The 14557-nt window shown below is 38.3% G+C and overlaps 1 protein-coding gene across 1 annotated transcript in view; it reads right to left on the bottom strand.

Moving 5' to 3' along the window:
* Positions 1-2574: 2574 nt before the first annotated feature.
* LOC136864506 (probable serine hydrolase) overlaps positions 2575-14557 on the bottom strand; it is a 46996-nt gene continuing 35013 nt past the window's right edge. The window contains exon 3 of the mRNA XM_067141566.2: positions 2575-3525. Coding sequence (XP_066997667.2) covers positions 2684-3525 — 842 coding nt within the window. The 3' untranslated portion in view covers positions 2575-2683. The remainder of the gene's footprint in view (positions 3526-14557) is intronic.

The following is a 14557-nucleotide window of genomic DNA, read 5'->3' as shown; positions in this document are numbered from 1 at the left end:
TAATTTTTTTTGCTAGTTGTTTTACGTCGCACCGACAAAGATAGGTCTTACGGCGACGAATTATTTTTTTTTTCAAAAGTCTGGAAAAGTAGGGCCTACTGCATGTTCATCTATGAACCCCTTAATACCATTAACGAAAGTGAAGACCGAATGTCAGTAAACTCTTCAAGAGTTATTTCAGGTGGATTTTTTTAGCTGAATAACCCGTATAATTTGCTAATAACTGTTATTAGGATGTACACATACCTGGATGCCTCACAATCGTTGTCGGCAGGGTAGCTTCTTGTGATTCAGACCGGGCCGGAAGTGTTCTGTGACTATTCCCCTTCACTTATACTATGTGTTTTTAAGTGTTGAATCATCCCAGAAGTAGCCTATTTCTGCCGACGTATTTTACTTCTTCTGAACAAACAACTCAGCGGGCATCTCTTCAAAATAACCGACATCCACGACTTACGATGCGTTCCGGACATCGTCTTCAAGTTGTCGCTTACAACTATACACAATTACACAGTCATATACCGAAGTGTCTAATTATTAATATTAAAAATAACATCGCAACTGGGAAATATACCGGTGGCAATGGTCACTTACAGTAGTGTAATAATAACCAGCATACTGATGTGGGCAAGTTTTCCTTCGTAAACAGGACCATAAGGGATTGGAATAAATTACCTGCAGCAGTCTTTGATAGATTCTCTTCCGGTATCAAATCGTTTAAGAAAATGATTAGTGCTAGTGTAATGTAAAAGCTGTAAACGACGGACACTGAATTTGTGATTTTCTGCTGGATTTATAATGTTAAACTAGTAGTATTTCTTCTAATACTTTCTCTGCATGGAATTGCTTGTTGTACTCTTGTTGTTGTAGTTTGGTAGTTATGTTTTAACTTTAATATCACTTGTAGTGTTAAGTTAGTAGTAAGTTCAACCTATAGTATTGCAAGCCGTAGAGTTAAGTAATGGAAATACTTAAGTCGTGCGTGAATTTGTATATAATGATGCTGGATTTAGAAAGTTAAACTAGTGGTATTTCTTGTCATATTTTCTTTAGTTGTTGTTGTCGTTACTGTTGTAGGGGAATGATGGTTTAACTTCAGTTTATCATCACTTGTAATGTTAAGCTAGTAGAAAGCTCAACCTATAGTACTGAATTTGTGTATGATGCTGGATTTAGACTGTTAAATTAGTAGTACTTCTTGTAATACTTCCTTTCCATGGAATTGCTTGTTGTTGTTGGGTAATCATGTTAACTTTACATATGACGCGAATACTCTTATAACATGGTAAGGAATTATTTCCTTCGTCAGCAAAATATCGGTAAACACAAGCAGTGGTAATATGACATTGAATGTGGGGACTGAAAACTGTGTACACCTCCCTGTCGAAAGAACTGGAGCAAACTCAACCATTTTAGATTACACATTCCACTCATGCGCAATGGTGGTTGCATATGCAGCAGCGCGCATCTTGGCACGTAGGTGTACCTACAGTAGCCGTCAGTTTCTGTACTTAGCCTATTCATTCGTGTACTTATCACTGCATATAATGCCAGGATGAGTATCATCCTTTATAATAATTATTTTACACTGCGTCAAGATAGACCTCGCTAGAAATGAACGCCCTAGTCGCTTGTTGACACATATTTACGGAATGGAGAAGGTGCTTGGCTTGCTATTCGCATACTCGGCGCAAACAACATTCAGCTCCGTCCACCTGTAGCCCTATGACACGCTGCTACCACACAATGCGGGGACAACGCTCTTGAGATCTCTCGAAATTTCTCGCGAGATATAGTGCCTGCGCTAGTCTCGGGAAATCTCGTCTCAGACTATCACAACAAAATAGACCTCGATAGAAATTAAAGAAATGAACGCCCTAGTCGCTTTTTGACACGTATTTACGGATGGAGAAGGCGCGTGATTGGCTATTCGCATACTCGGCACAAACAGCATTCAGCTCTATCTACCTGTACGCCTACGCCACGCTGCCGGGACAACGCTATCGAGATCTCTCGACATTTTTCGCGAGAAATACTGCCTGCGCTAGTTTGGAGACCTCGTCTCAGGCTGCCATCACTAATGTAAACCCACAGTGAACCACAACCTCCTGCTACTAATCACAAACGTATTGTGTACCTTACATAGTGGTACTACTTGCAAGTAAAGGAAACTCGTGGTGTTCCCGGCGTGATAGTACCTACTAATCACAAGTAGTTTCATCGTTCTAACTCAATCATCCCTTGGTAGCCCCCTTTTAGTCGCCTCTTACGACAGGCAGGGGATACTCTGGGTGTATTCTCCGTCTGTATCTCCCCACCCACAGGGGGGGGGGGCGTAGATGGATCTCTAGTCATATAAATACTCTGGACCAGTCAATCCCATGTACTTGATGCAGGTGTCTATCTCTGCTTTTAAAACACTGCAACTAATGAATTATTGGCACAATATACAAACGTATGGGGAAAACAGGCATCTATTTTAAAAATGTATTTCTCTTCATCCAAGTATCACAGAAAACTAGGTAGGCCTACTACATGAAACATATTTCAAGGTTCAAAGGTTTAGGAAGTATATTTGTGTAAAAAAACAATGAGGAAACTTTATTTTCAAATCATACAAATATTTACATGAATAATAATTTTTTTAATGTCTGGCTCATCAACTCGATATGAACTAGGTTCTTCATGGCTCCTTTAACGTTGTGTTGAGAAAGTTTATGATAATTGGAGCAACTCTTTCAGGATTGTTCAAATGAACATGATGTTGACCCTCTACTATATGATATTCGTACCTCCTAGCAGACTTTCTAACAACATCAAGTGTTTCATTAGCAATATCAGGTGATTCATATACAAAACCTGGAATAGCCTTTATAAAGAGCACATTACAAGTTATATTAGCAGCTAAACTTAATACGGTTTCATGAAGCCATCCACTGAGACGTCCTATTTTCACTCTAGGATCTCTTGTAAAATAATACCCATCACCTGACTTCTGAATCCCCCTTTTCAGTAATATCTTGCATGACTCTTCAGTCAATGAATCTGCTAACATCCCATGGTACAATTTCTGTACTATTTCAGTATAACTGTATGATGGTTTTACTTCTTTTCTAGAGTCAGTTTCAAGGAACTTATCTATATCATGACCAAGTTTATCAAGTTCAACATCTGGATTAACAGACAGAGGTTTAAATGCATCTATTGAGATTAAATTCTCAACTTTATCTGGATAGACTGATGCATAAACAAATGACTGCACACCACCCATGGAATGAGCTAATATTGAGATTTTGTCCCAACCGAAGTGATGTATAATACGTCTCATTACAAATATGTGATCAGTAATTCGATAAGGTAAACCAGGAGGAAAACGTGAAGAAAGACCATGACCAGGACAATCAATAGCCAAAAGGCTGATGTGCGCTGGAAGCATTGGAGCTATTCTATCCCAAGTTCCAGCATTGTCTTGCCAACCATGTAGACCCAGGAGTGGCTTCACATCTGTGCGTCCCCACCATTTGCCTATAAAATGTTACAATAAATAATATGTAGTGACCATTCTATAAAGATTCTTACAGCTGAATATTAAGAAACTCAACAACAAGAATTTAAAAAATCCTGTATATTATTTACTGCACTACTCATCTTCTTGCAATCATTTCAGTATTAAAAAATACGTACATTTAATTTTTTCAGTCTGTCAAAACACGAAAAGTAACATTTAGAGCACTATACCATACCTGTTAAAGAACACAATAATAATAGAATGACATGTTTCATTCTACAAGAACATCCCCAGATTCTATCAAATAACTTTCAAACATGCATATAAATGTACAATATTTATTAAGTTTCATAAACTTGTTGATTGTGAATGGGTGATATTATGAACAAGTGTGACAATTTATATCCATGTTGAATTTTGTTACCAATACTTGAACAGATTTGAGAATGGTAGCTGTACTTTAATACAGCTCTGGTTCCACACAGCCATTATCTCTAACGTTGATGATGCTTGTTGTTTGAAGGGGCCTAACATCGAGGTCATCGGCCCCTCTAACGTTGATAGCTTGACTGAATTCAGTTCAGTGAATGACCCATATGCCTGGCAACTAAAATCTGGCTGCAATCAAATGCACAGAGATCTTGTGTCTTCCCTATCCTGTGGTCACCTGTTGCTCACATGGCCAGTATAAGATCTGATGACATGGCAGTCACATGCTATGCCATACGAGGATTGGGGCAAAAGTCATGGCAACTATTTTTTTTCTTGTAGATATGTGAACGGATCACAAACATATATGTGTCGTGTGGAAGTTCTGCAGGCATAGTGTGTATGTAGAACAACAGATGGCTCAATGATAGCTGGTAGTAGCGCAGCGAGGGCTGTGAAATCAGTTGGTGTCGTGCGAGATGGAAGTAACCCATGTTGAGCAGCGCGCTTACATCAAAATAGCCGTTCTCTGAGGAAGAATGCGATTGAATGTCACAGTGAATTAGTGGAAGCCCTTGGGAATAATGCCCTACCATACCGTACAGTAGCACGGTGGGTAGGAAAGTTTCAGCAAGGACCTGTGCCAACCAGTGATGAGCAACGTTTGGGATGACCTGTCAGTGTGCGGACCGACGTGGCACGTGCCGGCATCGAGCAGCTCCTGGATGAAGACATGACGATGGACGCTACTGGAGTTAGAGAGGGCAAGTGGCATCGAGAAACGCACCATCCACAGGATATTGCGTAATGAGCTGCAACTGCGCAAAATCGCATCGCGGTGGGTACCGCATACACTGACGGAAGTTCAAAGGTGGGTGCGCTATGCAATATGCTCTGACCACCTTGCACGCTGGCAACAGGACTGCGATGTACAGCTACCATTCTCAAATCTGTTCACGTATTGGTAACAAAATTGATATGTCACACTGCCCTGTATACTACCGTAATAAATTAGTGTGTTAAAATATTTCAGTGCTATTCATTGTCCACACATGTAGTTAACACCTTGTCCTTTCGTCTGTATATGTCACATTTTCCAACCGGACTGGTCTCTTCAAGAAAAAAATAGTTGCCATGATTTTTTCCCCAACTCTCGTATTAAATATACTGGAATGACCACAGCACCATTTTGTCAAAACAGCAGCTATCTTCATTTCAAATGCTAATCAGTATATATACACAAGTTTAAATCTAAGGATGTTACTGTAGAACAAAACATGTCATTCTGTTCTTAATGTGGTCTTTTACAGCGTGGGTCTTCAATTCACAGCTCACCGAGACAATTAGTTCGGCCCCCAAGATTTATTGTAGCTCTATTAGAAACCGTTTTTGACGTAATCTGTGGAGCAATGCTGCATTTCGTAGAACTGCATTCCATTGAGCATAACCAATGCTACTGGCCAAGCGTGTTATCCGCAACAGTATGGATCCAGTAGTCTGTATGTTCATTAACATGTTATCTACAACAGCTTCAGCCAATAAAAAACTGAAATCGGCAATGAGCATCGAGTATTTCAAGATAAGTGGAGACTACCTTATTTCATTCATGGTTGGTAACAAATCAAAATCATTCTGCAACATCAAATTTGTTGAGTGCACAGAATCAGCTGCAGAAATACTTTGTCCAACTCAGTAACAATTGTTCAAGTCTGTATGGTGTAACTATAGCCAGAGGAGTACAGAAAAAATAGCGAGGATACATGGTATGCTCTGTTTTATAGCAATGTAATACTCAAATGTTCATCTTTTATGAGTACATTTTTATTAAAATTGTCTAAGCGACTGTCAATATAAGGTAAGATGCCGTTCGTATTCAGGGAAAATACCCTCCTCAGTCCCGGTGTCCAGTCGGCTGGACAGATTTTAAAAACATACAACACCCTTACTGCTACTTGAATTCTCCTTGTAGCCATATATAGGTATTCCATGACTTCCCCTGTTAATGGGAAAAACATTTCAACTTAATTTTGGTTTCAACAGCTACAGCAGAGAGGATGTTGAAGGCGGGTAAGTACATAAACTGCACATTAGACGATTATTTATTATTATTTGAATTATTTATGTAGTTAAACATCATTCTTAAGACATCTAGCTACACTTTCATGTATTTTGAAATCCGAATTTCGGTGAAATTATCTGAAATATATATACTCTGAAAATACCTGTTCAGCCGGCTGGACATCAGGTTTTAACTTGGTCCCACGATCATTACGGGCTTAAAAATCTGTTGTTACACATATGGCATTCTGCTGGTTTGATATGCTATCTAGGTTTTAAAATAGCAATTGTTACCTTATTTTAGACAACAGCAGCCTACACTCCAATAATAAGATAAACAATTGACTTTTCATTGTAATGTGCATATGAGACATAACCATAGTTACAAACATTATTCTTTCCTTAGGCATGTGCCATGAGAAACCACTTATGGAAGAGGGGATTTTACAAGCACTGGACAACAGTGATCTTGAAGATTCATCATGTGATGACAATGAAGATGAATTCCAACCTATGTCATCAAACAGTAATTCAGAAGGTTCAGATTCAAGCCCCCATTCAGGTAAATTATTTACTGTACTGATCTGTATATTGAACATATGAGTAATTATGATGGAAGACTTTTGAGACTAATTAGGCATTCTACTTTCTTTATTTCAGAATCAGAATAAACCAATCAAAAATCCAGGGAACTAAAATGGAAAGCACAAGATTTCAATCCCACTCCTAACTGCGGAGAGGACCTTGACTGGGAAGTAAATGGACGGGTCTGTTCGACACCTCTTGATTATTTTATTGAGTATTTTGATAATGATTTCTGGAACCTTGTAGCAGATCAGAGCAACAGAGGAGCCCTTCAGGACAAAGTTTCCAAGCCTTTGAGAGCAATAGCAGAAGAGTATAAAATGCTAGTCGGAGCTCATATCATTAGGCCTACTGGTGTCTTGAAGCTACCACAACTTAAGACTGTATTATCATCCAAATTTGAGGATTCCTGCTGTAGTACAAATACCCAGCGATAGATTCTACAGACTAAGAAATTATCTGAATTTTTTTGTGGACAATCTTGCCATTACAGATGAAGTGAGAAAAGAAAACAGACTCTGGAAAGTTCAGCCAGTTATTGATGTAGTGAAAAATGTCTGTAACAAATTATCCCGTTGCATGAACCTAAGTATGGACGAGCAAATGATTCCGTTTAGTGGCACAACAAAGTTGAAACAGTATGTTAAAGGCAAACCTAACCCTGTAGCATTTAAGAACTATGTTTTAGCATCACCACAGGGTCTTGTGCTTGATTTCTTTATTTATCAAGGAGCAAATACCTGGCCAGATGGGAAGCCTAATCAGGAATATGCAATAGGAGGCTCTGTTGTACTTAAGCTCACAGAGAATGTAAATAGAGGGCACGTATTGTATTTTGATAAGTACTTCACTTCAGTTTCTATTCTTAACCACCTACTAAACTGAGGCATTTATGCTACAGGTACAATTCAAGCAAATAGACTCCAAAAGGACCTGAAGCTGAAGTTGTCCTCCGATCAAGCCCTGCAGAAAAGAGGAAGGGAAAGATATGATGAATTTGTACACGAAGACGGCAATATTAGTATTTTGAAATGGATGGACAATCGTTCTGTTCTGATGGCTTCCTCAGCACCTGGAGCAAAGCCTCTACAGTATGTCCATTGGTGGGACAAGAGAGAAAAGAAGTACATCCTTGTTCCATGTCCCAAAACAGTACCTAATTATAATCATAGTACGGGCAGAGTGATCTCTGTGATCGGATGATCGCTTTCTATAGGATCACTATGAGAACACGCAAGTGGCCAGTTAGGGTGTTCTGACATTTCATAGATTCATGGATTCATTATAAAATGGATTAAGTGGCAATGGGGAAAAAGGCACTGCGATATCATAAATCTGCTCCATTTTAAGATTTACATCGGTGAACACTGTCAACGGGTGCTACTGGCAAAGTTGAACACCGGAAATGTGATAACCCACGGCATTTTCCCCCTCCTGAGAGCTCCAGCAATGAAGATGAGTGTCAGGTAGAAAAGAGAAGAAAACTTCCCAGAAGTATCCCTACGAAAGACAGCCGAATGACAGGAAACAAGCACCTGTCAACATGTGCTGTGGAAAATAGTCAACAGTTCATGAGGTGCCACAATTACAATTGCACTGGTAAAACCTGATTCAAATGTGTAGCCTGTGAAATATACCTTTGCATAAACAAAGAACGCCGGTGCTTCTTGGAGTTCCACACCTAGAAAGAATTGGACGGCTGAAATCAATTATACTAGAATATCAAACATGTATTTTCTATGATTTACTGTAAATGAACAATCATTCTAACTCATTTTTTATTTAAATGAGTAGCTGAGGCTGTAACCTATACTTAATAAATTTGATGACAATGTAATTATAAAGAAATCTAATGGGTTTTGTGTGTGTGTGTGTGTGTGTGTGTGTGTGTGTGTGTGTGTGTGTGTGTGTGATCCACAAGCAATCCACATGTTGACCAAAGTAGGTCCTGATATCCAGCCTACTGGACAGCCCCCCCCACCCCAACTGATATTTGTAACATTTTGGTAAGCATATTCTCAATATTCTGTGATTATTTTAACCTCAAAATTGCATGAAAATCAGTATCTTACAAAAAAGTGGTGGTAACTTGTGACTCAGACGGATGGGTTGAAACAGCTCTCAAACCTTCCTGTAATTTAAATGTGCCCCTTGAGTAGCAAAATGTTGAAGACCCATATGTTACAGTGTTGTGTCTGGACAGACTGAAAAACATTTAAGTTATATTAATTGGGTGAAAAAAAAGAAATGTATCATAAAAGACAAATAAATCATTATATTTCTTACAGATGACAAAAAAAAAAAAAAAACACAGACGTTACTATTGTTTCAAAATTACTCCTAATGTGAACTGAAATGTAACTTATAAAACCTCGATTCAGAAATAGGTGTGACCCATAGTTTTAATAGTATTAAAAATTTATACTCGTGTCTAATAACAAGGATAATAGAAGAGAAAAAACCTGTATTACTCCAATTTGTTTCAAATGGAGAGAAAACAAACTGATTTCATGAAAAAATTAAACCAATTTTTTGTTTTTCTACCACTAATATTTGTATTTTTATCCCAACACAAAACTGACATATGTTATAAAAGCATTAATTTAATTATCTCTCATATTTAAGACTCCACAAGTTTCTTCAAACCTCAGTTTTCATTAATTTTTATAACACAAGCCACTGGCATAATTGTAATGCCTGTTGCTCACGGTAAAATTTTCTGTCAAATTTATTGTTTAATAATTTAATTTTATAAAATTTCTGTTGCTCACAGTCAAATTCAAGTTTCATAAAACATTTGATAAAACTTTTCATAAAATAGGACATGTTCTAATCCGTAAAATTAATTTTACAAAATGAACCAATCAGCGAAGCTGACATCATGATGATGCTGGCGCTACGTCGTGAGAAGATTGCGAAGCACGATTGTAAACAAACACTTCTTTCTAAAATGGCAGGATCCGGGTGGACTAAGTAAGCTGTTAGTGTTTTACTGATGAATACCAGAAATATCCTTGTTTGTACGAAGTTAAAACGCCACTTTACCACAGCAGAAATGCAAGAAGAGGCAAAAAACACAATTGCCGAATTCCTATATGAATGCTGGTCTTCTAACCTCAAGTAATTTTCAACCAAGGACAGTAATCCTCTACCTTCTTTTCTTTTGATCCAATCGCGAGTCCATCGTTTCGTGGCATTTCTTTTCTTCCCTTTTACGACTGCACAACATATAATTGCAGCTACAGCAGCAAGTTTTGCATTGTTTGTTGGAGCCATACTCTCAAACACATAAGTTGAACAGCTGATTCTTGGTTTACATGTTTATCAATAGATGGCAGCACATACACATCTTAGTTCAGAAGTAAGTTCATAGATGGCCATCCTGATGTTTCCACTGATTTTATAAAATAATTTTACCGTGAGCAACACAACTTGTTTTCACCAAATTTTTATAAAATTAATTGTACAAAAAATTTTACGAAACATTTTACCGTGAGCAATAAGCATAATAGTGAACTGTGTAGATTTAAAAAACTTTGATCAATGATATTTAAAGAACAGAACCGTTCAATGACCTATTGCTTGTTAATGAAAAACACTTCAGCATGATTTTTTATTTTTTCCTCACTTGTTGAACGTTGCACTAACACACTGAGGTTTCTGGCGACAAAAGGACGGGAAAGAGCTAGGACTGGGAAGGTAGCAGCTATGGCCTTAATTAAGGTACACCCCCAGCATTTGTCTGGTGTGAAAAAGGGAAAGCATGGAAAACCATCTTTAGGGCTGCTGACTGTGGGATTCAAACCTACTATCTCCTGATTGCAAGCTCATAGCTGCGTGACCCTAACAGCATGGCTAATTTACACGGTACTTCAGCAAGAGACTGGTTTAGACCCTTGTAAATATTTTTTAACATAATTCATTTTCAACTGTCTGGAGACGAAGTAATTACTCTTGAAATTGTGAACTTTTTTAAAATTTGCTATTTGTTATACATTGCAAACTCAGATAGGTCTTGTAGCAATGATGGAATAGGACAGGAAAGAAGTGGTTGAGACCTTAACTAAGGTGTAGCCCCATCATCTGCCTGGTGTGAAAATGGGAAACCATGGAAAACCATGGGTTTCAAACCCACTATCTCCCAAACGCAAACCCACAGCTCACAGTTACATGACGCAAACTCCAAAGTCAACTGTGGTACAGTTTAAATTTAAATTTTATCACTGCCGTATATGTCATTAAAATATTTTTCAGTGGTAGAGTAATTTTCTGCGGCGTAACAACAAGCACGACACTTCCTTCACTTTGTCCATTTATGAAAGGATATAACAATTAAAATTATGAAAATAACCATGTACCTTATGACAGGAGATGACCAAAATGTTCTTCCCCTTCTTGTCCAAGTTATCGTAGGGATTTTGTAGGCGTATGTTCTAATTTTTCTGCAATTTTGTTTACATTTTTTCCTCATTAGGCACACCTTTTCTTTAATCCTTCACTTTGTTCCTCTCAATTTGTTTACGAGTTTCTGCATGGTATATCTATATGGAGAGCGTACACCTGGGAATTGTGTTGTGAACTGTCTAACGATTCCCCTGCAAGACTGTTTCCACATAACTATCATACATCATTTCCTGTACTGTGTACACATTGTTTACAGTAGATACGCAATGAGAGTAGTAAATAGTTTTCACAACTTGCTACTCTGAACCTGGTATATGCAGAGCAAGGTAAGAAACATTTTATTCCAAATTACATTACAAAGCATGATACAGGAAGCACGATATAGTAATTGTTAGAAATGAGTCTACAAAATGTATAATATTTTCCTGGTGACCATCCAACAAAGCAACGTACACTCAATCAGTGGCAAGAAGTGTGCATAAGGCAGAATTTGACATAAAGAACTGTTAAATTCTACTATTTAAAAAAATGTCTTTCATGATGGTAAAACTTCACCCTGGATGAAATTCATGAGTACTGTTCAATATTGAAGCTATGGGCTTTTACGTCGCACCGACACAGACAGGTCTTGTGGCGACGATGGGATAGGAAAGGCCTAGGAGTTGGAAGGAAGCGGCCGTGGCCTTAATTAAGGTACAGCCCCAGCATTTGCCTGGTGTGAAAATGGGAAACCACGGAAAACCATCTTCAGGGCTGCCGACAGTGGGATTCGAACCTACTGTCTCCCGGATGCAAGCTCACAGCCGCGCGCCTCTACGCGCACGGCCAACTCGCCCGGTACTGTTCAATATTGAAGAAATATTCAAATCTCTTCTTTCTGGTACAAGTAAGATAACAGTGGTAAAAGACTTGTTTTAGTTAGATGAGCAGTTTGATAATGTAATTTTTATGGAACTATAGCTCAAATAAATTGAAATAAAGTTTTCCTGAATTTGAGCGGTAAATGTACTTTCTTTCTTTCATTTGAGCATACATCTGCATTGTATTGGGGATTATTTAACACACAAACCACAGACCACAAAATACTCTTAATTGCCAGTAGACACATACTGTAAATAAGGGGTTAGCAAGAGCAATTCTGGCCATTACTGAAATTAGAAATACATTAATTTCAATGTATTTACCAAGAAAAGATTTACAACGGGTTGAGATAAGGAAGAAAGCTAGTAGTTTCATGTAACTCTTGATATTGTGATAATGGTCAAGGGACCTCCAGTTTTAGATAGAATCTAAAATGCAGGAATGTGATTTTCTATTTCAAAAATCTCACATGCATTGATTAGGTCTCTGGATTTGAACTGCAGCCTCCTTGGTGAGAATCCAGCAACAATATCATTCAGCTCATTCAGCTATCAGCAGTGTGTACATTTCAAATTCATGAAATAGTCCGGTTTGCGATATCTGTTTTAGCATTACAGATGTGGCTGGCCGCACTGCAACATGTGAAGGGAAGTTCTGTGAACGGTGGCTTTTATTCGAACACCCTGAGGAACCATTTGTGTGGAGCCACAAAAAAGGCAAGATCATAAATGCTTAAGAAACAGTGGTTTTAGCTCCAAGATAACACCTGCATGTTGCTGCTCTGGCAATGCAAACACTGGCAGATTGGTGGGACAGTACTAGGATGCCCTCCATACAGCCCAGACTTAGTCATGCTTCCTCATGTTGACAAATGCACCTCACAAAATAAAAATAACATCACCATGTGGAGAGATATGTCAGGTTTACACGAAGAAATAATTATTTCTTTTCTGTCAGTGGGTCATACGAATGTTTTTTGTGACTGGACGTTTGGTCTCATGAAAAGGAAGTACCGCGTGACAGATATTGTCTTGGTCATTTAAGATAGCACCGCTGAGTCAAAAGAAACTGGCGAGCTGTTAATAAATATGTATGACTGGCAACATGGTTGGAAAAGTGTCCCTTAGATCACATCTTTGTCATTTTACTGTGAAAAAGAATATACCCGGGGTCATTACGTGCCAGCAAAAACTGGACTGCCCAATTGTAATTGTGAAGATTTGAGAGGCAGATAATCTTCCTCAGAACATACTTAGGAAGTTGGAAGTAAAAGGCATGACTTCAGAAAGGAAGAAATATCTGATCGACAACATTCAAGAGTACTGTAAAGCAGAAAAGGGGGATTCGTTGTGCCAACAGCCAGGCGACATTAAGGCCGCTGAACCTGGGCAAATGGCGAGGCAGATAGTGTTCGCAAAATAGCATTCCAGAAAAAAGAGCAACAATTCATTTTTGTTATTACAGGATACCAGATAGATTGGTAATGTAAATCATTAACTGGATATCAACTGTGTGTAGTTTCAGAACGATCTTTTGAAATATCCACATTATTATTAACATTAGCATTGCTACGATTATTGTAATCAATGTATCCTTACCTTATCTGTAAATCTTAAGACAGAACTGCTGCGTATATGAGTGCCACAAGACTAAAATATACTTTTTCACTTTTTCCAAATTTTGAACGTTTACATATTTAATTTCCAGAGAATAAAACTCTTAAATATTAGTGAAAATTACTTTAATACACAAAGCTGAAATTCCTCTATCCAGGGAAACAGTCAATTTTCTTAAATCCTTATATTATCAGAGCGCAATACCCTATTTTCCAATCAATTTTCTCGAAATTCAATCAATTCTGTCTTACAACTTGGAAGTTATATGAAGTGATCAGTTTTTAAGCTAGAGACATATGGTTTTCACAAAATGATTGCAAATTTATCTACTATGAAAATATTAAATGAACCAAAAATGCAATTTTCCGACTTAAGGTATGTTTTCCTGGAGAGCGTCACATTTAAGGAAACAGAGAAAGCTGTGGCCTATTTCAAACAAACAGGTTTAGTTAGTCATGTCAAGCATATTCTGTATCAGGATGTAGAAACAAGATGGTATACTGAGCTGATCATGCTAAAATCTGTACATAACCAGTACGGTAAAATGATTGAGGTCCTATCAGCTGTAACGCCGGACAAAAAGAAAAAGTAGAAAAAGTGAGAAATAAACTGAAAGCAATTAAGAACTCAGAACTGACTTCCTAGATCCTTTCAAAGAAGCCACGGTTGATGTAGAAGACAGCAGTCCAACATTACAAAACATGCTCCTTTGGTTCAATCATCTGGTACCGGGAATCTCACCTGGATGCAGATGAGGAGGTAGAACACTAACCTGAGATTACAGCGGTGGTCAACCTTGATTATTACAACTAAATTATTTACAAAAAAATACGAAATATCTATTCCATTGAACTCTGAAGAGAAAGGCACAGGTTGTTAGTGAACGCAATATGCCATAAACCAGCCGCTCAGCTACCCTGGGCAGCATGCCAGCCCTAGCAAGCCCAGTCTGCAAAGGAAACCAAGCCCTGTTAGCCGAGCTGCCTTGACGGGGCCACTGTGACGTAACAAGCCCAGCCTCGCTCTGTAGTGCTGTCGTAAGATGCAAGCCTAGCTCAGCAGGCAAATACACGTACGAGCCCAGCCGAGCCTGATA

Source organism: Anabrus simplex, chromosome 2 (genome assembly GCF_040414725.1).
Source record: "Anabrus simplex isolate iqAnaSimp1 chromosome 2, ASM4041472v1, whole genome shotgun sequence".
Lineage (NCBI taxonomy): Eukaryota > Metazoa > Arthropoda > Insecta > Orthoptera > Tettigoniidae > Anabrus > Anabrus simplex.
The sequence above is the reverse complement of the archived record's forward strand: the minus strand, read 5'-3'. Positions and strand labels throughout refer to the sequence as shown.